General features: G+C 52.2%; 1 protein-coding gene across 5 annotated transcripts; it reads left to right on the top strand.

The window, feature by feature from the left end:
• The first annotated feature begins 90 nt into the window (after nt 1-90).
• INKA2 (inka box actin regulator 2) lies at nt 91-26,886 on the top strand. 5 transcript variants are annotated; one of them, XM_042953426.1, is made up of 4 exons: nt 91-375; nt 597-648; nt 3,120-3,222; nt 25,664-26,886. In XM_042953426.1, exon 4 carries the CDS (start codon nt 25,664-25,666, stop codon nt 26,462-26,464), a length of 801 nt encoding a protein of 266 aa, XP_042809360.1. In that variant the 5' UTR covers nt 91-375; nt 597-648; nt 3,120-3,222; the 3' UTR covers nt 26,465-26,886. The 5 variants fall into 5 exon arrangements, with proteins under 5 accessions (XP_042809360.1, XP_042809358.1, XP_042809359.1 ...); XM_042953424.1 differs by having other exon boundaries at nt 91-489; XM_042953425.1 differs by lacking the exons at nt 91-375; nt 597-648 and adding an exon at nt 1,504-1,626.

Below are 26,886 nucleotides of genomic sequence, written 5' to 3'. Positions count from 1 at the left end.
AGTCCCGCGCTCCGCCCCGCGCCACCCTCAGAACGCCGGCTTTGTGAGGCGCGTGCGGCGTCACTCTCCCCGCCTCCCGGTCACTGGCGGCCGGTGCCTCCAGCGGAGCCTATCCCCGCCCGCTCGAGGCGGCTGAGGCACAACCAGACGCGGCTTCCTCGTGGTCCGGTCCGTGTCTGTCTCGGCACCGCGTCGCTCTTGTCTGTCGCCAGCCCGAGCACGGCTCCTGGCACACTCAGCTCCCGTACCCATCCGTTGAGTTGCCGCCAGGCCCTGGACTGACACCTCTCAAAGCCACAGCCCCGCCTCAGATCGCTCTCTGAACTTAGATTTGTACATCCATCGGCCTTCTCAGCATCTCCATTGAGAAGTCTGGTAGACATCTCACATCTTTCATGTCACCTGGGTGTTGCTCCTGTCCCCGGCTTTATGCACCACCATCTCGCGGGCGGGTCAAGGGACCGACTTTGCCACCTTCCCTTCTTTTAGGTCTCTGCTCAAATATCGCCTTTCCAAAGGGGTCGTTCCTGACTTTTTTTTTTTTTTTTTAATTTTAATTCCAGTGTAGTTAACATACAGTGTTGTATTGTTTTCAGGTGTACAATAAAGCAGTTCGACCATTCTATACATTACTCAGTGCTCATCACGGTAAGTGTACTCTTTAATACCCATCACCTCTTTCACCCTGATCTATCATTATTATTATCTGAGATACTTCCATCATCCTCTGGGTTCCCCCAACTTTCCCACCACTCTCTGTTCCCTTGTTCTGCTTTATTTTTCTTCATGACACCACTACCTGGGATTGTGTTTATTGTCTGTCTCCCCCACTCTATGAGGACAGGGACCTGTTCTGTCTAGTTCTCTTCTGTATTCCTAATGAGAAAAAAAAAAAAAAAACAGATCTGACCCATAGTAAGTGCTCAGTGTTTACTGAGTAAATGAGTTCCTGCGAGTCTTAGCCATAACTCCAAGTTTAAATATTTCTGGAACCTAGTCTTATTTATAATTCCAAAACTAAAGATATTCTGCGTCCAACTCCAACGTTTTCTTTTGTCCTTATATCATTATTCTGATCATTATCTCTCACCCCATGCTCACACACAGGCAGGTGCACACAGAATGATGATCCAGATTCCAAATGATGTAGGAGGGGCTTTGGCACTGTAATCCCATCTGTAAGAGGTCTCAAGGATGCGTTTTGGTTAAAAAACATTGAGAAATGTCAACTGTCCATGTGAAAGAAGGGGTTCTGTTGGGAGTGGGCACTGAAGTTTCCAGGCTTCCTCTTAGTAACCCCAGCTTTTTCATCCATCTAGCCCCAAATCCCAAACCTGGGAGGTATTCTTTTTTAAAAAAAAAAATTTTTTAACGTTTATTTATTTTTGAGACAGAGAGAGACAGAGCATGAATGGTCAGAGAGAGAGGGAGACACAGAATCAGAAGCAGGCTCCAGGTTCTGAGCTGTCAGCACAGAGCCCAACGCGGGGCTCAAACTCACGGACCGCGAGATCACGACCTGAGCCGAAGTCAGACGCTTAAATGACTGAGCCAGCCAGGTGCCCCACTGGGGCACTCTACCATCTACCATCACTCTCCCTTTTCTTACAATTTACCTGAGGGCAGGTAATTTTGCCTCTATGTACCTCATTCATTCCTCTGTCCAGTCTCCATAGCATTTGTCCTACTTTAAGCCCCTTTGTCAGCCTAGCTATTGAAACAACCTTCTGAATAGTCCCCTGTCCCTTTTCTTCTCTCTCCCAGCCACTCACTCCACAGGTACTGGAGTAATCATTCTTAAGTGTGTACCATAGGTTGTTTGGGTCCAGCTTCAGATCCTGTTCCTTTTTTTTATTATTATTATTTTTATTTACTTTTTTTTTTAGAGAGAGAGAGAGAGCATTTGAACATGAGCAGGGGAGGGGCAGAGAGCGAGGGAGACAGAATCTGAGGCAGTCTCCAGGCTCTGAGCTGTCAGCACAGAGCTTGACTGGGGGCTCAAACTTGTGAACCTCAAGATCATGACCTGAGCCGTAGTCGGATGCTTAACCGACTGAGCCACCCAGGTGCCCCTAGATCCTTTTAACAAACTTTTTTATTTCCCATGCCAGACTCCCACTTCACACTATAATAACTCCAGTCTACCTCTTACCCGGTTCTATTTACTTGTTTAGGTGTCCGTCCCTTACACTAAAAAAAAAAACAAACAAACAAAAAAAAAACTATAAGCTTCTCAAGGATGGGAATTTTTTCACTCCAGGCTCTCCAGCCCAGCACCAGGCCCTTGGTGGGCCTAATAAACACTGAATCTTGCTCAAAAGTCTTTGCTGGATCTCCATTGCACATAGCAGTAATTCTATAGAACTCACACCAATCGATGAAGAAGCCAGCTCTCATCCCAAAAGAAACAAAAAGACTGCTTTTCCAGAAAAGAACACATCCAGTTTTATAGACATTCTGTGATCGTGTTTCTTGTTTATGATGTTTTATGGACACAAATATTGCAGTAAGGTTACTAGAAATAAATTGTATTGCTACAGCTAAAAACACAAATCAATACATAAAATATTTTTCTCAGTAATGGAAAAGTTAGATAAAGTTGTTGGCTGTAACTTTTAGTGCTGTAAAGATAAAACACAGAGGTAAGGCACCATTTAATAACTAGGTAAGGTATGAGAGTAACATACACAGCAATGAGTCAGACTGTGTGTGCTTCCCGGCCTCCCCTCAGGAAAAATCTCAATGGGACCTCAGCCTTTTTTTATTCTATTCTGTCTACCTGGAAAGCCTTACTTCACCTAATGTACCTGGGAGCTAGAGAAGGGAAGGATTCCTGTGCACTGAAAAGCAAGTAAAACTTAGACTCAGGATGGACGTGGAGGTTCAAGTGGTCCCATACAATCATTCCACAGTGGAGGTTTTTGCACCGGTTTAGAGGAAAACATTGTAAATAAAAGCATGGACATTAAGGTGGCCCATGGTGGGTATAAGGAGAATGTGGAAAGAAGGAACAGAACTACCATTTTTACAGCTGCTTTTTCTCATTTGATCTCAAAGCAACAAAGGGTAGGCAATGTTATTTGCATTCAATCTGAAACTTCTCTTTATTCTTTCAACAGATATCTTCTGAACACCCAATATGGACACAGCCGTTGCCCTCAAGGAGAAGGATACCTGCAAACAGGTGGCCCCGATCAAGGAGAAAATACGCAAGTAGCACAAGTTGGTATAAAATCATATGCAATACTGACATTTTCAGGGCCTTAGTTAAAATGTGGCTGTCATGTGGGAGAGAGTGGGAACTACTGAGAAATTAAGGAAAACAGCTTTTGGTATTCAGAGAGCAGTAGCTTTCTTCTCTATGCCCTTCTCATCTCCACCCAAAATCAAAATGGTTTAAAGCATGCCTTGAACAATGAGAAAAACACCATGTGCAGATCATTCCTTACCTACCCTGGAGTCTAGTACATCTGCCAAAACAGCAGCGCCAGGAGGCCAAGCCCAAGTCCTGTGAAGCACTGGGGGCTCATTTTCTGAGCTGATCCTGAAGGATAGATAAGGAGTTTCATCAGGCAGTGGGGGTGGAAGGAGAGAGCTCACCAAGCAGGCAAGTTAGAGAGATATTCTGGGCAAAGCGAACAGTTTGTGCAAAGGCGTGGAAGCATGAGAAACCATAATAGTTTAGGGAAGCCACGAGCTTTAGTGTGAACGGAGGCAAGTATGGCAGCAATTACCAGGAAATGAGGCTGCAGAGATATATTGGTCCCATGTTATGAAGGACCTTGTCTGCTACCATAAGGAATAGAAAATGACTGTGCTGTGCTCTCCCAATGCGGGGTACTGTTACATAAAATAAAGAGAGATACAGTTGGAAATGTGGATGGGGCTCGATTAATGGCAAAGCCGAGGAGTCTGGGTTTTAACTGGCAGACCGTGGAGCATCATCTAGATCTGGGATCTAACCTGAGGCGGGGAACTGCAGGACCCCCTTCACACGCTTGTGTCTTACACCTGCTAGCTCCCGGGTGTTTTCGGTGTTGGTAAACTGCTTCCCGAGTACCAGGGCTTACCTGTGTGGTGTTTACCCCGCAAACTGATGAAGCAAGTGTTTCCTAGTTCTTGCTCCCAGACAAGGGGGACCTTCCCTCCGGCATTCTTCAGTTCATCTGCTCAGTGGACTAGCGCCATCGATACGCTTAGGTTATATAAAGTTTATCAAGTAACAATATGTGGCCGCCTGGACAGAATTTGTTTCATGACCTTCTCATTCCTAAGTGGCTACCTCCCAACACAGAGGATAACTATTTTTACATGCGCCCCTTGGCCCACGGGGTGACCTTATATCTTCAGTACCTTTTCAGACAGGAATTAGGAGGTGGGGAAGCCGCCGCAAAGGCCCAGCCCACGCACTCTGCACAGCCACCTCCCGCCATGGGCATTGGCCTGGCAGGCTTTCGGAAAAGAACCCCAGGTCTTCCTCCCTGTCTCCAGACCAGGCTCTCCTCTGCCCAAGGCCCACATTGATTAATTGCCCCTTTTAATAGCACGGCCTCAGTCTTTAGGGAGGAAGGCGTCACATTTGCTCTTCCCCTTGTAAGAACGGGGCCCAATTCATTCTTGTCCAGGCAGCATAATAAATAACCTGCCCCCGTTGGCAGGGAGTTTATTAGAGACTGATGGGACATTTAACAATAACTGGGGGCCTGTGATTTATTAGGTAGGGAGGTTCATGGCGTCTCCAAAGACTGGGAATGTGGAATTTAATTGATAAAGTGACTGTCAGCAGCAATGAGATGCACTCAATAGAATATGCATTTGAGGGATTCTCTTTGGAGCTGTCAGGAAGGGTTTCTGCTAATCATATTCAGCTTCCGCGGATGGTGGCGTCTGCCGGATATCTGGGTGAGAGACAAATGGCAGGGAGGGGACTCGGAGAGGGGCCCGGGGAGGGATGCACCTGTCAGTTGCCCAGCCCGATGGAAGAATGTGACACAAATGAGCAAAAGGAAACAGGATTCCCATCACCCTGAGTGAGGACTCTTCAAGAGGCCTTCGTCTCTCTCCTGTGAGCCGCTTGAGAGAGCAAGAGGCGCCCGAGCACCCACTTCCTGGAAAAGGACGGAAATGAAAGAGTTAAATGGCAAGATGAGAGATCTGTTCCGGAATCTCCCTAAAGCCCTGAGGCTTCTGCACCAGAGACCCCCTGCCTTGCTGTCCAGCTCCAGAGGCTCACACACACAACACACACACTGCCGAGCGCCACAGTTCGTTACCCACCTGCCCCCCATACGGCAGTTTCCACACAGCCTCCCTCAAACCCCTGGTTCAGGGGGCAGCTCCTCCTGTCACAGCCGCTTTCGTGCCAAGAACAGAGCCACAGAAACTCTGATGGAGTCTCACCTTTGTTTGTTGTTGCTGTTTCCCAGCTCTGGAGACCCCAGAATCCAGGCTGAGAACCTGGAAATAAATGCTTGCGGGCTGGCGCGTACAGAGCATTGGCGCACCCCTCCACCCTGTTTCCGAGACCCGGTGTATCTCCGAGGGCCATCGATAATGGCGCTGGCACTAGCACAGCTCTGTCCTCAGGCAGTCCTGAGCCTTTCCAAGGCAGCTCTGCTCGAATTTTCTATCCCTCCATCCCTCGGGCTGTTGCTCAGCCTTCAACCAGGCCATGTAAGGCATGAGAGGGGCTTTCTCAGGCCAGTCTGCTTCCCCCCTTTGATCCTCATGCATCTATTCTTAGGTCCCAGGAGACCGGTCTGCCTCCTTGTTCCCTTCAGGGAGAGAAAGGGAGGGGGAAGCTACAGCCAGGGAAGAAGAAGTAATTGTCACTGTCTAATCTGAGCCTCGGTGGTGACACTGAGGGACCTCTGAGCAGAATGGATACAGCAACTGGTTTGATTAAATCAAGCCTCTCCCACAACCTTGTTAAATTAAACTGACAGGCCGAGAGCAGATGCGGGAGGGCAGAGGGATCATCGCCTCGGGTGGGGGCAGAGGAGGCCCAGAGCCGAGGTTGGTAAGAAGATCAGATGGTAGCAGAGCGGCAGCCTGCCCTTTCCCTTATTTGCTGACTACAGATACGAGCTGAGATTTATGGATGTGAGATGCTTAAGTACCTGTCTGAGCACAGGCTGTGAAACCGACGCCGAGGCAGACGGCTGCCTCCCCGTGGGCTCTGCAAATTCCCTTGGCATTCGGGCCTCACATTTGCAGCCGTGCTCTTGACATTTCAAAGGGCCTCTAAATATCTTGCCTTTACAGCAGGCAGGGAGCAGAGGAGTTGTTTGCCCCACTTTACAGTTAGAGCAACCGAGGCACAGAGGGATTCCAGGGCCAACCAGAGCCATGCAGAGACAGGCCGGCAGAGCCAGTCCAAGACCCCAGGTCTTCTGCCCGCTGCTTCTGGCCCACATCGCCTCCGATGTCCTGCCATATGGCGGAATTTCCCAGGGCTTAGTCCCTGGGCTGCCATCTCTTCTCCCACCCACCAAAGAAACGTAAGCCACACAGCTTGCTTTGTGGGCTGTCAGGAAAATGCCAACTCCCGACTGGCTTAGGGCAGCCCACCTGCAGAGCACACAGTTAGCTTCCAAAGGCCATGAGGCCATTCTGTCGCACTCATGTCACGCGCCCCCGTGCCCAAGCCCTTGTGAGCCATTTCCACTGCACCTAATTACAAGTCAGGGGAGAGGGGATACGAGAGAGAGATTGTTAGCCACAACAGCAACAGCAATAGTAGAAGGATAACACCGATACCCCTGCTGGCTTCCTCACCTGTCACCCAGTTCCTCACCTGCCAAAGCTAATTTTCCACTCACCAGTGGGTGAGAGCTCATTTCGGAGCGGCTGAGCCACATGCACCCTCACATACATACACGGGTTCACGGTGCCATTGTGAACAGAGTACTGCCTCCCCCAGGATGCCCTTGTTCTCACTTCGGACGCGCTCCAATGATTTGTTCATTGACACCTCCAGCCCTCCCCAGTCTCTGTCTCCGTAGCGAGGACACTAGGATGGGGATACTACTAAAGGTGGTGCACACTGATCGCCAGAGCGCACTGTCAGACCTGCCTCCTCCAGAGGCACGCTCATCACACCCCAGTGTCTGATCAAATCCCGCAACGGGGGGCGGCGGGGAGGGACGGGGACAGGAGAACGGGAGAGGGGCAGACTTTGAACCACGATGAAGGATGCAGGCTCCATGAGAGCCCGTACAAGGTGGTAACATTTGCTTGAGAGGGACAAAACCACTGTAAGCATCACCCACCAGGGGGGAGTGTGTATGTGCCACAGCAGATATCGTATCACCGTGCTCTTTCTCTGTGGTTACCGCATGATTTTGATCACCACTCTTGACCCGAGAAAGATAGGAAACAGCAGACAGGCAGATAGGTCGAAGATACTTAGACAAATATCACCAGCCTCTTAAATTCCTCTTTGGTGTTGTCATTGGCCACACCCAAACCCGACATCTCCAATCTACCTGAACTCCTCTTAGGCAAGGAGTTGGACTCCTCTAGATACACCTGACAAAGTGAGGTGGAGGGAAAGGCCGTCTTGCCTGGCAGGCGGGGAGGAAAGACCACCGGGCCTGGGTTCCCATGCCGGCTCTGCCTCTGGCCACCTGGGTGATGTACGGCAAATCATTTCACATTTCTGGGCTGCACTTTCCTGACCTGTATATCATATGCTTGGGTAGGAAATGCAGACTTTTGTTAGAGTTTTAAAATTTTAAAGATCACCAAGGAGAAAACTGAGACCCAAAGAGGTTGAATTACTTGTCTGAGGCTCCACGGTGAGGCAGCCGAGTGACTGAGAGGGTGTGGGTCCTGGAGCGAAAGCCAGAGCTTTGTGTGACCAGAGGGGAGTTCTGGCTCCCTAGCTCCCTTCTTCCTCATCTGCAGAATGGAGGCGATAGGAGCCCCTGCCTCTGAGGGTTTGGGACGAATAGATGAGCGCCTGATACAGGGAAAGCCTTCAATAAATGTTAGCAAGCACTATTTTTAGTGACAGACCAGAGGTTCAGACCCACATGTCTTGACTTCTGGTCTCTCCATGAGGTCACAATCCCCTGATTATCTATAAGGTCCTCCTCAGCTCCCAAATTCTATGATTCCAAGTCAGATAGATTAAAATGCAAGTTATTTCCAAAACCCTCCAGGCAGAGACACAAAAGACCATTTAGGGGATTCATTATTCACTCTCCATTGCCTCAGTCACTTTCTATGGATGATGATTCATGGGGAATAATCACAGCAAAGAAAACCTGTCCAAAGGCAGGGAGAGGGAGGGCAGTAGAAACCAAAACTCCTTTGCATGTGGAGTGCCTATTCTTTAAAAGGTATCTTCATTTGTGAAGTGATGACAGTGTCTCTTGGCCTCATTGCCATTCCACTCTGGAACTTGAGGCTTTCTCTTGGTATAGATGGCTCCCATTGGGAGCCACTGCCCACCCTGCCTCCACCCACCCCACCCCCCCACCCAGAACCCTGGGGAGAGGGTCCTGCCTCTCTGGTCAAGCAGAAGCCTTCACAGCAGCAGCTGTCACCCTGGCACTGGCTGCCCTAGGGGTCTCTGGCCACACCCCAGGGCTGGCATCTATTCCAGGCTTGGACAGTTCTGCAGTCCCCGCAGAAGACCGGGAGACCCTTGGGAACCAGCCTGGTGGCAGAAGGTATGCAGTAAGCCAAACCTGAGATGTGACCTCTTTTTCTCCTCACCCCATGGCCTCAGGAAAAGAAGCAGGTAGCCTTCTTTCTGTCTCGCCGACAAGTCTCTCCCTGGCAGGCTGCCAACTCCTGGTTTTTGCTCACAGCAACCAGAAGCTGGGGGCGGGGGGGGGGGGGGGCTGGTAAGTAGTGTGTATCAAAATGAGCTTTCCCTCTGAGTGGGAGGCCATGTAGGTGAGGTTACAGGGAAGTGGGCACAGGGCTGCCAGGGAGCCAGCTGTGGCAGAATGTCCCTGGGAGCGTGCTGAGAACGACTCCCTCTCCCTTTCCATGCAGTTCCCATCTACCGGCATTGGTTTGCACAAATCGCATTAAGTATTTCCCTGTGCTGTGTGTGCCCTGACATTCTTCAGGTGCTCTTTGCAGTTGAAAAATATTTGCTTTTCCAGTAATGTTTGCAAAATGGAAATATTTGCTTCCCAAGTAGCAATGAGACCATTGCTTAGGCACCACAAGCACAAGACCCATAGCTGCAAATAATTCCAAATAAGGCTCAGTAGCAGCCCATATTTGGACTAATCTGAATAAATAACTGTTCGTTGTTTGGACTCGTCTAATTTTGCACTAGTCAGTTCCCTCTGAATTGTTCAGGCGAGATAGCCCATTCATACATGGAGTTTTCCAAAATACTATACTGCTGTTTCTTTCCCCTGCCCCCTCCCCCAACACCTTCCTTCTGTGTTGTAGAAAAAGTTGTAGCCACTGCATGACTGATGGCCTGGCCTTGCAAGGCAGGTGACTTTGTACAAAAGTTAAGGCTGAGAGTGGTGCCTAGTTTGGCACTAGGTATAAATTCAACCACGGGGTTTGTGGATGGGGGACTAGAACCCTCAGTGGTTCTAGTCATCTTGGTAACCCACCTCAGGTTACACCCTGCATGCTTTCTGCAGAGTAGGTAGTAGAAAGAGGGAACAGGAGTACTTTGTTCCTTCAACATAAAGACCAGTCTCTTTTGGCCTCAGTTGCTCTATAAGTGGGGGGAATGACACTCCATGTTTGAAGACATGAAAGCTAAGGAGCTTTTTCCCCCCATGCCTAGAGTCTTTGATTTCTCTAGCCAGTCAAAAGATTTTTCAAATAAAATCCAAAGTGAATCTTTCCTTTGGAACCAAGGGACCTCTAGCATATAGGCCACTTGGTCCCTCTGCTGTCTCTCCTGATACCAGGATTGTATGAGGCACAAGAGCCCAGTCCCATCTAAGGTGGACAGAGGAATAAAGCTAGAAGTTAGATTGTTTTAAGAATAACTAGGCCTTGCAATCCCTATCAAAATAACACCAGCATTCTTCACAGAGCTAGAACAAACAATCCTAAAATTTGTATAGAACCAGAAAAGACCCCGAATAGCCAAAGCAATCTTGAAAAAGAAAACCAAAGCAGGAGGCATCACAATCCCGGACCACTTTCTTACACCGTACACAAAAATAAACTCAAAATGAATGAAAGACCTAAACTTAAGACAGGAAGCCATCAAAATCCTAGCTTCAAAATAAATCAAAATAAAAAGCTTCTGCACAGCGAAGGAAATAATCAGCAAAACTGAAAGGCAACCTTCAGAATAAGAGAAGATATTTGCAAACGACATATCAGATAAAAAGTTAGTATCCAAAATCTATAAAGAACTTCTCAAACTCAACACCCAAAAAAACAAATAATCCGGTGAAGAAATGGGCAAAAAACATGAATAGACACTTCTCAAAAGAAGACATCCAGATGGCTGACAGACACATGAAAAAATGCTCAACATCACTCATCATCAGGGAAATACAAATCAAAACCACAATGAGATATCACCTCACGCATGTCAGAATGGCTAACATAAACAACTCAGGCGATAACAGATGTTGGTGAGGATGTGGAAAAAAGAGGATCTCTTTTCACTGCTGGTGGGAATGCAAACTGGTTCAGCCACTCTGGAAAATAGTATGGAAGTCCCTCAAAAAATTAAAAATAGAACTACCTTATGACCCAGCAATTGCACTACTAGGCATTTATCCACGGGATACAGGTGTGCTATTTCGAAGGGGCACGTGCACCCCCAAGTTTATAGCAGCGCTATCAACAATAGCCAAAGTATGGAAAGAGCCCAAATGTCCATCGATGGATAAATGGATAAAGAAGATGTGGTATATATATATACAATGGAGTATTACTCAGCAATCAAAAAGAATGAAATCTTGTCATTTGCAGCTATGTGGATGGAACTAGAAATTAGAGAAAGACAAATATTTGAGAGACAAACTTCACTCATACAAGGAATTCAAGATACCAAACAGATGAACATAAGGGAAGGGAAACAAAAATAATATAAAAACAGGAGGGGGACAAAACATAAAAGACTCAAATATAGAGAACAGTGTTGCTGGAGGGTTTGTGGTAGGTGGGATGGGCTAAATGGGCAAAGGGCATTAAGGAGTCTACTCCTGAAATCATTGGTGCACTATATGCTAACTAACTTGGGTGTAAATTTTAAAAATTAATTAAGTAATTAAAAAAAAAGAATAACTAGGCCTCACTCCAGTCCCCTCCTTGCAGTCCCAACATGTTCACACTCAGACACACAGTCTCTGCCCAGCACCTCCAGGCCTGCCTGCCAGGCGAGGTCCTCTGCCTGGTGAGGGACAGTTCCGCAGTGATATCTGAACACATTCCAACAGCACATGTTTATCTCTAGGGTCAGCCTTTCCTGTTGATGCTCAGGAGGTGTGGGGGAGCTGCTGGCAAGCACAGGGGGTGGAGGCCTGAGGGCAGTAGGGATATGGACGCCCCTCTTAGGAGGGTGATGTTATGATGAGGTTTCCAGACTGTGTGTGGCCATGCATGCCTTTCCTCACATCAATATGAACTTTTCAGCTCTTCTGCTGTCAGTGGAGACGGGCACAGCCTCACCCAGGGATGCATCTTCCAGAGGGCGGGCTAAGACGCACTGGGTGGGGACCTCCAGGTGGGGGCCATGGGATATGGAGCCAGGAGAACGGCCGTGTTTCCATTGTTTACTGTAGGATGTGAGCTCTGTTGGGACGCAACTGGTTCTGCCTCTCCCTTTGAGCTCAGTCATTGGTGCCAGGACCTCCAGGCTTTGGCAGTGGGACAGACGGGGCCACCCTCCCTGAGTAGGTGGGCAAACCCCATGAGTCTGACACCCTTAGACACCATTTCCAGGAGTTGTGCCTCCTCCCTCAGGAAAAGTACCCACCACGCTTATCCCCACCAGCAGGGGGCAAATGCTGAGCTACCATTTAGGGGTCCTCCCCCCACCCCCGTCCCCACCCCCGCCCACCTCTGGGTGGCTTTGAGAAAGTATGTTCATAACCAATCTCAGACCTTTGATATGTTCCTTATTTTCAAGTGAGATAATTTCATCTTCACTCCAGGCTGAGTTTTGAGGGGCAGGAGAGAGGAGGTCGAACTATTTGATTCTTCTTCAGCAAAAATGAATCATGTCCCACATCCCCCATTCTCAGCCTAGGGATATTTACCCATGTTTATATAACTATGGCAACAGGCTTTATTCTCTGCCATTTAAACCCTTAAAAAAAAAGAAAAAGAAAGAAAGAAAAGAAAAATGGAAAGCAATCCATTTCCCTGTTCCTGCCTCCTGGTCTACCCAGATGACAGAGCTATTCCTGCAGAAGCAAGGTAAGAGACAGAGCCCCACATGTCCTGGTATAATGTCAGCCTTCTCCGAGGGTAAGTTTGCAATGGCCCAACCTCATGAAAGGCCTTACGAGTTTAACAGTCACTTTCTACCAAAATCCTATGGGAACCACACAGTAATAGCACCTCTGACTTGTCTGGGACCTCTCTTTTGAGCACCACACTGAGATTAGGGGCATCGATTTTCTTTTTCTTGCCATCTCCTTGACCTTAAAAGGGGATGGATTTCGTAATGTATATAACTGTCGTGTCACACTACGTCAACCACCTGAAACTAACATGTCAACTATCTTTCAATTAAAAATATTTTTTTAAAAAAAAGTGGATGGAATGCCAGCTGGCTTTGCTAACAATATATTCTTCATCTCTGAGATGGATTCCTCTTGTCCTGACTACTTCACAGATTGTTGTCAAAATAGAGTTTTGTAAGGAGTGTAAAAGTGTTAATTAGACTCACATAGGTTTAACTAGAAGCAAGAGAAACTGAGGCCAGGAACAGGGAAGCATCTGTGTGAGGACAACTGTGCTGTCAGAGGCCTAGGACACCCAACCACCCAGTCTAAACTTGTTACCAGATCAGCCTGCACCTCTTGGAGTTTGAACTACAGCCACCCTCTTACCTTCCAAGAGGACCCCGGTCCAAGTGCTCTCAGGGATGGCAAAACCCAGGCTTAAACTTGCCTCTAAAGACTATGGGAACCACAGACTCACAAACGTTTACTCATTGCCTCCTGCAGCAGTCACTGTGCTGGGTGCTGGAGATCTCAGAGTGAGCAAGGCCCGCAGGGCTGGGGAACTCTTGTGTGGTGGTTCTCCCACGTAAGACTATGTGTGGATTATGTTAGCGGCCAGGTCCCCCTTTCTATCCCCATCCAAAAAGACTCAACTCCAGAATGGTTCAGCAGGTCTGGGGACCGCAGCTCCGTCCTTGGGGGTGGCTCCCACTGTGAACATGCTTCGGGTACCACGGGAGGGTCCCCTTGGGAATCTCTGTCTCCCAACTGCAAGGAAGCCTGTGAGTGGGTCGCAGGGCCACGTGGACTGGAGAGGCCAGACTCACTCAGGTAACGGAAAGACCCGGAGAGCAGAAGTAAATGGTAATTCAAGCTCGGCAGCTTGGAAACACCTCCGTAGATTGATTCTCAGCTCCTTTCTGCAACAGTCGGGTTTTCTGATCCACGCCGGATCCTGAGCAGGGACCCCAAAGGGATCCCAGGCACCCGGGCTTAGGGCTTAGCAAACGGCCACCAAGACTCAGACTTCCGAGGGAGTTCTCACCCATCTCCGCCTCTTCTTTCTTTTCTCCATCCATCCGCTACCGCTGCCTCCGCTTTGTCCAAAGAGGGGCACTAAGGTCTAGGACAAAAGACATGGGCGAGATCCCCTGTAATTGAGGAGCTGGGGTTAAGTGGAGACATCCGAAGGGACTCTGTAGAGTCTTCATTTCTAAAGATGTTCGTTTTTACGCACCCCCCCCCCCCCCCAACCCGCCCCTTGTCTTTCAATAGTAAGCAGGAGTGGCACCCTTTCCTGACCAGGATCGGAATGAATGACCACAGCGCCTGCATTCACTCTGCACCTTCTCACGCGTCTGCAAGGTTCTGTCTCGGAGACCCCAAATTCTGCCTGGGGCAAACTTTCTCCCGATAATTGTCTTGAGATAACACGTAGCTAATTACCCTAATTACTCTCTGGCCCTGCAACACCGTCCCCCGCGGGCCAGGGAGGGTGGCGTGGCGCCTGGGTGCGGGGAGGGACCAGTAATCCTGGCCGCACGCGGAGGCTGGTCCAGAGCTCCGCTGGAAGGAGCACCCAGGCCGGCCTGCGGCCCCTCTTGGGTCCTCCTGCCGCAACTCCTGTGTCCATTGAATAGAACCCGAGCAGCTTGGAGTCGTCCCCCCTCCCCGTCCCTTGAGCAAGAGTTAGGATAACTGACGCATATGGAATACTGGGGAAGAGAAAGGCCTATTCCTCCACTCCCTGCCCACCCTACTGAAAGCAGCCCCCCCATTCTACTACCCTGTTTCATATTTTCACAAAGAATCACTACTGGAGAGTACCGTGTTTATTTATTTTAACCTGTCTCATCCCTCCCCTTCCCCTACCCCACGCACCTTCTTGAGAGCAGAGATCTTGCCTGTCTTAATTCGGTATCATACCCCAGACTTACACGTGGCGGGGAGTCAGCAGAGCCTCTAACAGCCTTGTGTTAAATAAGTCTGTGGACCGAGCAGCGGCTCCTCAGCTCCAGGATGAAGACTGGGCTGGGAGGAGCCTACACTTGGAGGTGAGACGGACCCACACTTCCAGACTTCCAGCACACTTCCAGAGTTCAAAAGAACTGCTGATTGGCTGCTTTGGTGGAGGATGTTCCTTTTCTGATCGGAGTATGGGAAACAGGGTTGAAACTAAGGCACTCTTACTAAGGCCGCTTCCCAATGCCCACTCATAAGACGGTGCTCTCTCTTTATCACCAAATGGGGGTCACGTGCTTTGTTGGGGGACGTCGGTACAATCTGGCTGCACGATACCCCCAGCCGCGTGGGCCAGGACTAGGTGTCCCGCGGCCAGCCCCCAGCAGCGGCTGCCCTAGCCCTGTGCGACCACCCGCTGCTGGATCCACTCGCTGCAGCCCAGCCCGCGCCCCCCCCGTGCTCCCTTCTCATTGGCTGAAGGCATCCCCCCTGAATTCTCATAGGCTGTCGCACTTTTCCTCCGCCCCCCGCACGGACCGCGCGCCGCGCCAGCCAGGGAAGCTGCTCTAAGTCCGGGCCTTGGAGCAGAGGCTCGGCTCGGCCCTGCGAGAGGCGCGGAGCGCGGGGGCCGGGGGCCGGTGTTCCCACCCGGGGACGCTCTTGTGGAGCCGAGCCCGGCAAATGGGCGCAGGAGGAAGAGAGCAGGGAAATGGACTGCTATTTGCGCCGCCTCAAGCAGGAGCTGGTAAGAGCACAGCAGGCGCCGGGGGCCGGGGGGACTGCTCCGCCCCGACGGCACCTGGCCCCCGCCCCAGGCCGGCCGGGGAGCTGGGAGTATTCGGGCGGGGGAAAGCCAGAGAGGACGGGACGGACAGGCAGAGGGCAGGGCCTGTCCCGAGGGAAAGGGCCGCGAGGAAACTTGGAGCGAAGATTTGTGAGTGAGGCAGACGCGAGCAAGTGACGGAGACCTAGCGACCCCAAACCCAGACTGAAATGCGCCCAGGGAAGTCGCTGGAGAAACGGGGGCACACTCCCAGACGGACAGACGCGCGGGAGCGGGACGCCCGGGCCGGCTTCTGGGGCCGCTCGGGGCGCCGCGGAGCGCGCGGGGCAGGCGGGGCGCGGGGAGCAGGGGCCGGGCGCGCGGGCCGGAGGGCAGACGGGGACCGCTGGCTCGCGGGGAGCTGGCACCGCCTGGGGCCCCCAGCCCCGCCGGGCTTGGCAGAGCTGGCGCGGCTGCGGGGGCAGGCTGGGCCGGCTGTCTGCCCGGGCTTGTCTGCCAGCAGGGAGGGGGCTGGCAGCTGGAAGGGCGGGGGAGGGCCCCGCGCCGGAGGAGGGGCGCCGCCTGGCAGATAGCGAGCGGAGCTGCGGGGGCCCGGCCAGATGTCGGGGCTGGGCGTGGGGAGTGCGGAGGGAGCGTGCGGAGGCCAGGGGTGCAGAGGTCGGGAGACGGATCTCAGTCTGGGACCCGGGCATCACCCAAGTCGGGGGCGGGGTGCTTCCAAAGCTCTGTGAGGCTGATTCTCGCCGATTTCATATACCACCAACCCCCCCCCCCCCCCACCTGCCACCTTTCCTGTTCCTGCAACCACCCGAATTCACACAGATATGCACACCCCCCACCCCGGTCCCTGGGCCCACCTCTCTGTCCACCCAGCTCCTTCCTGTGTCTTTGCCCCTGCCTCTTTTTGTCCCCTTTAGTGTCTCTTGGAGTGGACCTCTCCACTCCTCACTTTTCTCCCGTCCTCTTTCTTCCCACTTTCCAAAGCCAGGGACGCTCAGGCTCTCAACAGCAGACCTGGACCCATGACTCTCCAGATTCCGTGACAGACTCTCCCACTAAGGCCTGTAAACTCTACACTCCCTTCCAGCAGCTACCCCCCCCACCCCGCCCCGGAAACTTGGCAGCTGTATCTGGGGCCAGTTTTTTTGGGGGGGGGTGGGGAGGGCAGCTTGCAGAGCAGGTGTTCTCACTGATGCTTCCTGGTCAAGGCTCCCAGGCACTCTTCCTGTCTGTCCCACTCCAGGGTCTGCCTTCTCAGGTCAATGGTCACTTCTCTGGGACTTCCTCCTCAAGCCCTTTTTGTGGTGACACACAGATGGTAAAGTTACCCAGAGAAATGCTGCTTCTGGAAGGGACAGAAGAGTCTCCACCATGTTCCTTCCCACCCTCATTTTCACATGCTTCCCATGTCAGTTTCGGATGGTCAGCCCCAGTCCACACATACACAATTCTGACTCTTCCCATTCATTTGTCCAATACCAGAAAGAAAGGTCAAGGTCATCACAGATAATGTCTGAAGTCCAAGGCCCATGCTGAAAAAAAAGAGAATCAAATAGAGTCCTCTTTTTATGCTTGGAATCTGGGACCACACCACCCACCTCAGGATATGCCTTAATAGAGGGTTTGTGGGTGTTCCTGGCATAGGCTTGAATTTTAAAATCCTACTGATTTGCATTTTTTATAGCACCCTAGGTGGGAGGGGGGGTGAGGGGAGGAAGACAGTCTGTGGATGCCAGGAGAATAAAAAAGGCAAATAGGAATCTGCACTGAGCTGAGCTCCAGGTCTTGATTTGCACCCTCTCCTGCCAAGGACTTGAGCCCCCAGTCCCTGGGAGGAGGAAGGGGAGAGACTGAAGTCACTGAGCTCCCCATTAGCTTTCATTTGGCCCTTTGTCTGAGCAGCTTCAGCCTTTGACTCCCTTGGCGAGGAAGCCAAATGCCTGGCCTGGGGCCCAGAATGACACTCAGATGGGAGAGTTCTGCACCCTCCCCCCCCCCCCCTTGGTGCCCCGCCTCCTCCCCGGTGCCAGTCTGCCCAGAAATGAGACAGAGCAGAGTGACAGGCAGAGGTATTAGAGTCTCACTCACTCCCTGACACCTCAGCCCAGTGCTTAGGTAGCTGAACCACATCTCAGTGCCTCAGTTTTGCCAATGGGAGTAAAGAAGAAAGTAGAGCTGAGTTAGCCCATCTGGGTCCTTTGGCTCCTCTAAGGACTGTGGGGATTGAATTCAGTGCACCTTGGTTGTGACTGGGATGGAAGGTTCTTGCTTTTTATACCCCAGGTCTGTAACAGGCATACAGTCGTTTTATGTCATGAGCTGGTGAGGGTGGGGGCAGGCAGTAGGGCTTGTGTGTTTATTCTAGGCAGAATCTTCCCCACTGCCGCAGAGGAGGACTGTGTGTTGCCTGGCTTTGTCCTTAGGTTAGTAGATGCCCAGGAAGGGCACTCATGTAATACTTGTCGAGTTCTACATTCATTTATGCCACTAAATCCCTTCAAGAAGCCTGCGTCCTACAGACACTGGGTTAACCTGCTGGAAAAGGAAACATTAACAGGTTGTAAAATAATTTTTGTTAAGGGTGTTCTGTGGCCCTGTCCTTGTCTCAGAAAATCTAGATGAGAAAAGTGTGTTCCTGAAGACCAAAGTAAACAGAATTCCTTAATTTCATGGAGCAGAAAATTCACACTGTAGGGGCGTCTGACTTGGGCTCAGGTCATGATCTCACAGTGTCGGGCTCTGTGCTGACAGCTCGAAGCCTGGAGCCTGCTTCGGATTCTGTGTCTCCCTCTCTCTACCCCTTCCCTACTCACACTCTGTCTCTGTCTCTCTCTGTCTCTCAAAAATAAATAAAACATTTAAAAGAGTTTAAAAAAAATTGCACTCTAACAAGTGAGCACTGTGGGGGGCGGGGAGGCTAAGGGTTTGGGGATCCTTGCTTGATTAGCTTGATGTCTAGAGAACTGGCCTTTTCCCCCTGCCTCGAAGAGGACAGAGATCAGGTTTCAGGGATGAAATGTGGCAGGAGAGTAGCAGCAGCTGACACACTTCTTCATTAGGATGAGGGGGTCAGGGCTGCAACAACCCAGCAGGGAACATATCTCTCTCCCCTCCAGCCACCACAGAGGGGCCCTGCACGAACACAAGGCCTTGGGACCAGCTGTTCCTACACACTCCTCCTTTGAGGGCTTCCAACAAATGGGGTAGACACAGAAACACAGAAGAAGCAGACATAAGATGCTCACGGGGTTTGCCTCATGAGTCAGTATCAGTGGAAAGCGAATAGAGTGTGTAAAGGTTGAGTGATAGGGGCTCATGAAGTCCAGCCATGCCAGGAAGTCTTCCTGGAGGAGGAGGAGGTTGATGGAGGCCACCTCCTGCAATATCCGTCCTAGCTTAGGCATGATGAAGCAGCAGAGGGGCTTCTCTTGGGCTGGAGAAGGTCCTTCTAGAACAACTTGGTATTCCTAGAAGGCAGTTACCTGGTCACAAGGTCAGGAGGTTCTGACATGTGGAGGAGGACCAGGACCTAAAGGCAAGAAAAGGAGCAAAGAAAGTGATGAAGAGACATGGGAGGAATAGCCTTCAGTTCTCGGCCTCCTTTGATGTTTAGAGCTGGGGTCGGGTCCGTAAGCGAGGAGTGTGGAGCATGGGATTCGGGGGCAAGCCAACTTGAATTCACATCCTGGCTCAGGATGTGACCCAGGCAGATTACTCAACCCCTCTGTGCCTTGTTTTTCTCATCTGTAAAATGGGTTTTTTTTTAAAATACCTACCTGCTACAGCTGCTGTGAAGATTAAATGATTGATGTCTGTCCTTAGCACATAATACCACGCACATTGTGTTGTAGGCACTCAGCAAACTCTGGATGGATTGATCGGGCTGGTGTGCATGAGTCATTCATTCACAGAACACATTAATGGAACTTGCCCTATGTTTAAAGCACTTTACCAGACACTGGTACTGTAGTTACAAATATAAACAGACACAGATTCCGCTTTCAGGGAACTCGCAGTTCAATAGGGGAGATGATGATGATAATAATAATAATAATAATAAGTGTTGATGTTAACATTTATTGATATGCTAGACATATAATGTATCATGTCACTTAATTGCCAAAGCAACCTGGAGACGTTGTACTTCCATTGTTCTCATTTTATAAATGAGACATGGGGAGGTCAAGTGACTTGGCCAAGGTCATCGAGCTGGTATGCATGCATGTGTCCAGCAGAGAGACAGAGGGTGCTTGCTACATGAGAAGCATGAGTTCAGTGCTCTGAGAAGGGAGAAATGACCTCCAGCCAGGGGATCGGGAAAAGCTTTGTGGAAGAAGTAGCATTTGAGCTTGACCTTGAGGGATAAGCTGGGATGCGAAGGGGAGGAAAACCGCATTCCAGGCAGATCATGAAACAACAGGAGTGAAAGGCACGGAGATGGAAGTAGCAAGGACGTCCGGATGCCTTCTGGCGGGGATGTTCGAAGACTACTTCCGTCTGGTAGAACATAGGGTATGGGCAGAGAAAGAGTGAGCAACGGGGCTGAAAGAGTTGCTGAGAGCAGTCTATGGGGCACCTTGAATGCCATGCTAAAAAGTCCGCTCTTCTCTCTATGCACTGCAAGAAGCAGGCCGAGAACAGTGCCCTGGGATCCAGGAGGTGGGTGGTCTGGGGCGGAGGGTGGTGGGTGGGGGGAGGAAATGGAGGCAGAGGCTGAGTTAGGTGGTTATCACAAGAGCCCATGAAGGAGAGTATGAAGGCCTGAACAAGAACGAAGAAGAAGGTTACTTCTGGAGGCCCCCTGGATGCCCAAGGAATTGGGACTGCCTGCTTTGGAGAGGAGCTAAAGCTGTCAAGGGCGAAGGGCGTGGTGAGGCTGAGAGGCAAGCTCCCCGCAGGGCGAGATTGGGCCCCTCTCTCCACGTGTCTGCCTCTTGCCCAAGCGCACGGGTCCCTGTAGATGGTTCCGTCGAGAGCGGGCTCACCCATTTCACACTTCCTTCTTTCTTTACCCTCCTCCCTCCTCCAGCTCTTTGGCACAGTTTCTATTTTACCTTCCTGTCGTGCGTTCCCGCCAAGAGCAAGGGACTGTGAAGGTCCCTATTCACTGGACTGCAGAATGGGCCACTTGGCAAAAGCGGGGCCTTTTCCCGTTTCCGGCCCTGAACCTCCTTGTAGCTTCCAGAGGGGCTGAAAGGAACTGTGTGGGGATCTTGTGAGTAATGGGGGTGGGGGCAGCGAGGCAGGGCCCACTGCCAGGTCCGCGGGCAAAGCTGGAGCCCGCGTCAAAGGATTCTGGCTGAGCGGGGAGAGGGCGTGAGATGGACGGATGGAGGGCGCAGCTGTGGGATCAGTCAGGGGCCTAGGAGAGGGCTTGGGAAGGTTGCCGAGGATGCTGGTGTCACTTTCCCATCCCCATGCCTCCCATACCACAAAGGCCCAGCGAGTGCCAAGGGGGACAGTGCTGTCCATGGGCAGCTGACCCCACACTACCCCTACCCCTCGAAGGCTCAGTGCTGCAGGGCCAGGATGGCGGGGTCTGCTTCCTGGCGGCATCTTCCCCCTCAGCTCCAGACAGACAGTGCTTTTTCCTTCTTCAGATGATTCAATGAAGAGGCGCTGTCAGTGGAAAGGAACTGAATTAGGTCTTGGAGTCCCTCCAAGACTTCGTGCTCTTCCTCCCCGTATGATGGTAATTGCACTTTGCATGTCAGATTGGCTATCCTGGTTTCTTCTCGCAACAACCCCACGAGGCTGAGAAGTCAGATCGTGATGACTCGGAAAGCCCACTGGGCTGGAGCAAGAGGGCCAGGCTTGGGGTCCCAGTCCTCCCAGGAATCCTTCCCAGTTTTCGAACCCCAGGCAATAGATCCACATTTCCACCAGGGGCGCTCAGGATGACATTAAGATCTGATACTCAGATGAAAACCTTTTCATTTTAGATCCTTACTGTTTATGGCAAGTGCTATGCGTTTCCTATAAGTTCCTACAGAAATGCATTTATGTATACAAACAGATTTATGTAAAGCATTAAATGGGAGACTAGGTGATGAGGAGATATGGTGAAAACCACGCAGGAAGTCCAGGGAAGAATGTCGAGGAAGAAAACGAGCATCTCGGATCCCGTTTCTTCATCCATAAAGCAGGGTCACCAGCTTGCCAGAGTCACCGTGGGGTCCGGCAAAGCACGAAGGAAGGATGCACACCGCATACACACAGGGGATCAGCATTTCACAGCCACAGCCCTCTGCCCGAGGTCATGCGGCCCAGTTAGGCAGCTGGGACTCCCCTGGGGCTCCTCACAAACGCCAGGAAGGTGCCCAGCGCCCATCCAGCTGGATTCAACTGCAGCAGGAGAGACTAAAGTTTGACGTGAAGACCATATTTAGAATGAAACATTTCGAGGCCCGGGAGGTGCTGGGGGGCTAGGAGGTGGGTGGTGGCGGTTGTGCTTGTGAGGAGGCCTGCGAGGAGGAAAGAACTTCCGTGGTCTTTCTCAGCAAGGAGCCCCACACCCGTCTCTGGGATATGCTGTCAGGGGCAGTATGTTCGATGGTGGAACAGGCCAGCTCCTGCGCGTGCGCAGCAGTGAATGTGATTGGGGGTGGGCACGGGGGGTGGCTGCTAGACCCACTGCCACTCGGACTAATCAAACCAATTAGATCCTCTTAGGACCTGTCCAACCGACCCCTGAGGGCAAGCTGGGTATGACTGGGTCCCTGTCCTGAGGGAGCACCGGAAGCCCTGGCACTGGGAGGCCAGAGAGGAACTCAGTCCCCTACAGCCTAGAGATTGGGATTAGTGATGACCATTTCTAGTTGGGATTTTCTCTGGCTCCTCTCCTCTGCTCCCACCCCACGCTGCTCCATCTTGGGTTCCCGAGGCAGGAGAAACCCTGGGATCTGAGAAGGTCCCACGCCCCGAAGACAGCAGCTTGCCCTCTGGCTCTTTCTCCCTGGGTGACATCATTCCCCCTTGGGGCCAGGAAAGGCAGCTCCTCTCAGTCAAGACCCAGCTGATGCTCCTGCCTCCCCACTTCCCCCGGCCCTCCCCGCTTCCCACACTTCCTCCTTCTCTCGTCCTCCTTCTCACAGCTGCCTTCTGCCCTCAGTGTCAGCACCCTCGCTGGTGGGCAAGAGGATGCGGAGCTTTCCTTTCCTTCCTTGCTCTTCCTTTGGAGGGGGCCGGAGGGAGGACAGAAGGGACAGGACAAGAGCTGTGTTTCTCCTTGATCCCACCAGGTAGATGAATGGAGTCCTGTCACGACTGTGTGTTAAGGTCCACTGAGGAAGACGTGTTCTGGAAGTTCTCAGGAAGTCTTAAGATAACCACCAAAACTCACCTCCAAGCCACGTATAAACACTCATTACATCACCTAATCTGTCCAGAGCTGCGTGAGGCAGAAACTCGTATTCCCGTTTTGAAGAATGGAGAAGTTGAAAAACGATTTAAATAACCGTCCCGGCCACACAGCTGCTGCTATGTGGCAGAGCTGGGATTTGAACCCTGTTCCATTTGTCTCTAGAAACCAAGACCTTAACCAATACAGAATATCATTTTCCATAGGGGTCTAATTTCACCTCCTGTTGACTTGACTGGGGCCTCTGTGTTATGAGCAGTCCCAAATTCAATCATACCCACACATTCATTCTCACTGGAAAATGGTACAAAATGTCAGCATTATGTCTTCAGGATTTTTCCATACTGGAAGAGACTGAATGGGGTCATTTCATTCCTCTCACTGCCTCTGACCTGGACTGTGTTCAGCCTTCTGGAAGGATGCCTGCAAGTTCAGGCTTCTTGCCTGTTGGTGAAATGAAGCCTTGAGCGGTGTCCCTGACTCTTCCTCTCTGAGGAGTGCATTACTGCCTGAGGGCAGCAGGTCTGGAGACACAGGACTTGGGGTATTCAGTGGTACTCAATAGATGTTTTATGGGTGTGTCACAGGGGCAAGGTGCTAGCTGGGTTCTGGGGAGGCATAACAACGTGTAGATCTCAGACCCTGCCCTTGATGGTAAATGCTCAGTGAATGTTTCATGAGCAAATGAGCATTGAAACGTGGAGGCGGGGGGGGGGGGGGGGGGGGGGGGGGGGAGGGGCTGGGCCACGTACAGAAGTAGCACGATAGACAAAGGCACTTGGGGTGTCACTAATGACGTTCTGACAGCAGCAGGGGGTATGCATATGGGAACAGTGACATGCTTCTGAGTGGCAAGTGACAGGATCACAGGAGTGTGGGAAGACTGAGCTGGTGGCCGGAAGGCCTTCGAGGAGGGTTCTGCCTTCCAGGAGATGGAAAAGCAGATGTGAGACCTCTGGGGACAGGAAGAGGGGCAGAAGGTGGAAACAAAAGCCAAACGGGACTCTGAGGTCCAGGTTGGGGTGACGAGGAAAGGGGTACGAGAGAAGGGGCAGAAAAAGGGAAGTCAGAGAAGCAGTTTGCGGGAAGGGACCTCAAGGAGGTTGGTTTGAGGCTTAGGGTCTCCTCTGACTCTGCCCTGGGTCTTCCCAGCCGCGCTGAAATGCCTCCAAAAGGAAGGTCTCAGGAGGCCGGAAGCCAAAGAGGTCAGAGCAAGGGGCCATTGGCAAGCGCAGCCACCTCACAGGCTGTCATAGCTGCCACTCCAACGGAGCCCACTTCCCGGGGCGGGGGGGGGGGGGGGGGGGGTGCGGGAAGGGTCTGGCAAATCCCAGGGTCTCCAGGGCTCCCACCCACCACACTCAGCTGAGGCCTCCTTGCCTTCAGGGACACTCAGTCCTCCAGCTGCTTAGTGCTGCTGGCTCAGGAGAGCCTGGCCTGGTCCCCTGCCCTGCCCCTGCCAGGGTCGGGGTTGCCAGGTGAGGGTTTGACTGCAAAGCCTGAGAGTGTCAGCTGCCAGTGCAGTGCCTCTGTGCCCGCCCTCCCAATCCCTCCACCCCTGCACCCCGTGGGCTTAGTTCTGTGCATTACGACCAGGCTGGGCAGTAAGATGATCCCCACGGGTCTCTGGGGGGCTTAAGAAACAGATGGTCCCCTCACACGAGGGCTTTTGCTGTTGGTAACACGAGCAGATCCGGGGAGGGAGCCGGCAGGACGAGGGCAGCTTGGGCAGCTTGGGCTGTGAATGTTATCAGACCATGCATCCCCTGCCCGCCTCCAAACTCGGCCCTCACCCAAGTCAGCCTCTTGGCCCCTTCCAGCTGGCACCTGGGACTCGTGCCTTTGACACCCGCAAAGGGGCTGGAGGGCTGGCCCCCAGGGTCCCCACTCTTGGCCAGAGCGGGGGAGCCACTTGGGCTGAGAAGGCAGGAAGAGCACCGGAGCCAAGTGTAAGTGCAGCTGAGAGGGGGAAGGCAGAGAAGGGCCGGGAAGGGCTTCTGCACACAGGAGCATCCTGGCCTCCTTGTCTCTCTCCTGAGCGGCCAGATGTGCACAGCAGTGAAAGGAAGCCCCCGGCCTAGCCTTTTCTTTCGGGAATCTGAGCTCCTTGTCTTGCCCTCATGTCCTCCAGCCTCCTCCAGCGCCCTGGGGAGGGCAGAGTAGCCTTAAGGCCCAGCTCTTCTGTCCAGCCATCTTGAGGCAGGCAGTGCTTAGTATATAGCATTTGGAGCAAGGTGTCCTGTGTCCAAGGCCCAGCGATATGACCTAGATGACCTTAGGCAAGTTACTTCACCTCCGCCATGGTTAACTCATTAAAATGAGAGCACTAATGGCAACCTCACAGGGTTTATATAAAGATCTTAAGAAGTGATGTGCCTAGAGCAGGTAGCTCAGTTCCTATTACATAGCGAACATGCACAGACTGCTCTTAGCGTGGCCATCATCATCGTCATCGTCATTGTTGTCTCAGGGAGGCTCGCAAAGAGGGCGCAGCACCTCGTAAAAAGACAAAGACGGCCACCACCATTTCACACACCCTCTTGTATCTGCATCGTCTCGAGCAAGCTACTCACACGCCTCCGTTCCTTCATCTAGTACTAGTCACTACCTCATAGACTAGTTGGGGAGATTAACCACAGATCCATTTATATATGTGTCTGTATTTACATATATGTCGCTGAGGACAGCACCTGCCTTAGCACGTTAGCTGCCATTAATATGATTTCCTTTAACTAGCCATATGGGCGTTAAGATTCCTCCTCTCCCAGCTCCCATCTGCACTGCACTGGGCCCCGTGGAGGTGGGGTCAGTGGAGGGCTGGAATGACCCCAGAGGTGTATGTTTGGGCGGGCGTCTAGGTTCGGGGCCAGTAAGGGGCAGCGCTTCCCCAGCCCCCCCGTGGCTCATGGGCCTGTGCATTTCTGTCCCCTGCAGATGTCTATGAAGGAAGTGGGTGATGGCTTGCAGGATCAGATGAACTGCATGATGGGTGCGCTGCAAGAACTAAAGCTTCTTCAGGTGCAGGCAGCACTGGAACAGCTGGAGATCTCTGGAGGGAGTCCTGCCCCAGGCTGCCCTGAAAGCCCCCGGACACAGCCCCAGGCCCCTGCCAGGCCCACGGCCTGCTCCTCCTCCAACCAACCTTTTGGCACGAAGTTTCCGTCCTGTAGGAGTGTCTGTGGGAGGGATCTGGTCCCCCTGACAAGAGCACAGCTCCCAGAGCACCAAAGCTGTGCCCAGCAGGGGCCAGAGCTGGCGGAACCGGAAGACTGGACCTCCACATTGATGTCCCGGGGCCGGAATCGACAGCCTCTGGTCCTAGGTGACAATGTTTTTGCGGACCTGGTGGGCAACTGGCTGGATTTGCCAGAACTGGAGAAGGGTGGGGAGAAGGGGGAGGCGGGGGAGCCCAAGGGGGAGAAGGGCCAGCCCCGGGAGCTGGGCCGCAGGTTTGCCCTCACAGCAAACATCTTTAGGAAGTTCCTGCGCAGCGTGCGGCCTGACCGAGACAGGCTGCTGAAGGAGAAACCGGGCTGGGTGACACCCACGGCCTCGGAGCCCAGAGCCGCCCGCTCACACAAGGTCAAGAAGCGGAGCCATTCCAAGGGCTCTGGACACTTCCCCTTCCCAAGCACTGCAGAGCCCAGAAGGGGGGAAGGTCCTTCCACAAGCTGCCCCAAGGCCCTGGAACCCTCACCCTCTGGCTTTGATATTAACACAGCTGTTTGGGTCTGAATCCTAGAGACAGAACGTTGACTGAACCCAAAAGGTCCAGGTGCCCAGTGCTGGGCCCTGGGAAGGATGGGGGGAGGGGGGCGGGTGCTATGGCTTTCAAAAGCCTAACTCTGGGTTCCTTTTTCCCAGGAAGGAGGGAAAAGAAGCGGGAGTGTCTGGAGTAGGACTAACAGGCATGTGGTTGGTAGAGGCTGTGGTGGGGGCTGGCTGGTGGGGAGGTGAGGGTTCCCGGACTGAAAGAGAGATTGAGAGAGTGGTGCTCACCTTGGGGCTGCAGGTGATGAGGGGCATGGGGCAGGAGACCAGGAAATTCTTACATTCCTTCACTGCCCCAACTAAACATTCTGTATGGATTAGGGCACTGGGGCCTCATGTTCCCCTAGAAAGGCCCCCAATAAAGACCTTGGCTCCTGTGTCCCCAA

The sequence above is a fragment of the Panthera leo genome, chromosome C1 (assembly GCF_018350215.1).
Source record: "Panthera leo isolate Ple1 chromosome C1, P.leo_Ple1_pat1.1, whole genome shotgun sequence".
NCBI lineage: Eukaryota > Metazoa > Chordata > Mammalia > Carnivora > Felidae > Panthera > Panthera leo.
The sequence above is the reverse complement of the archived record's forward strand: the minus strand, read 5'-3'. Positions and strand labels throughout refer to the sequence as shown.

Bases quoted from the DNA above. Each gene is read 5' to 3' on its own strand.
- INKA2 (XM_042953423.1), top strand. From the start codon at position 15,295: ATGGACTGCTATTTGCGCCGCCTCAAGCAGGAGCTG. The intron at 15,331-25,663 runs GTAAGAGCACAG...TGTCCCCTGCAG, and splicing joins GCCGCCTCAAGCAGGAGCTG to ATGTCTATGAAGGAAGTGGG.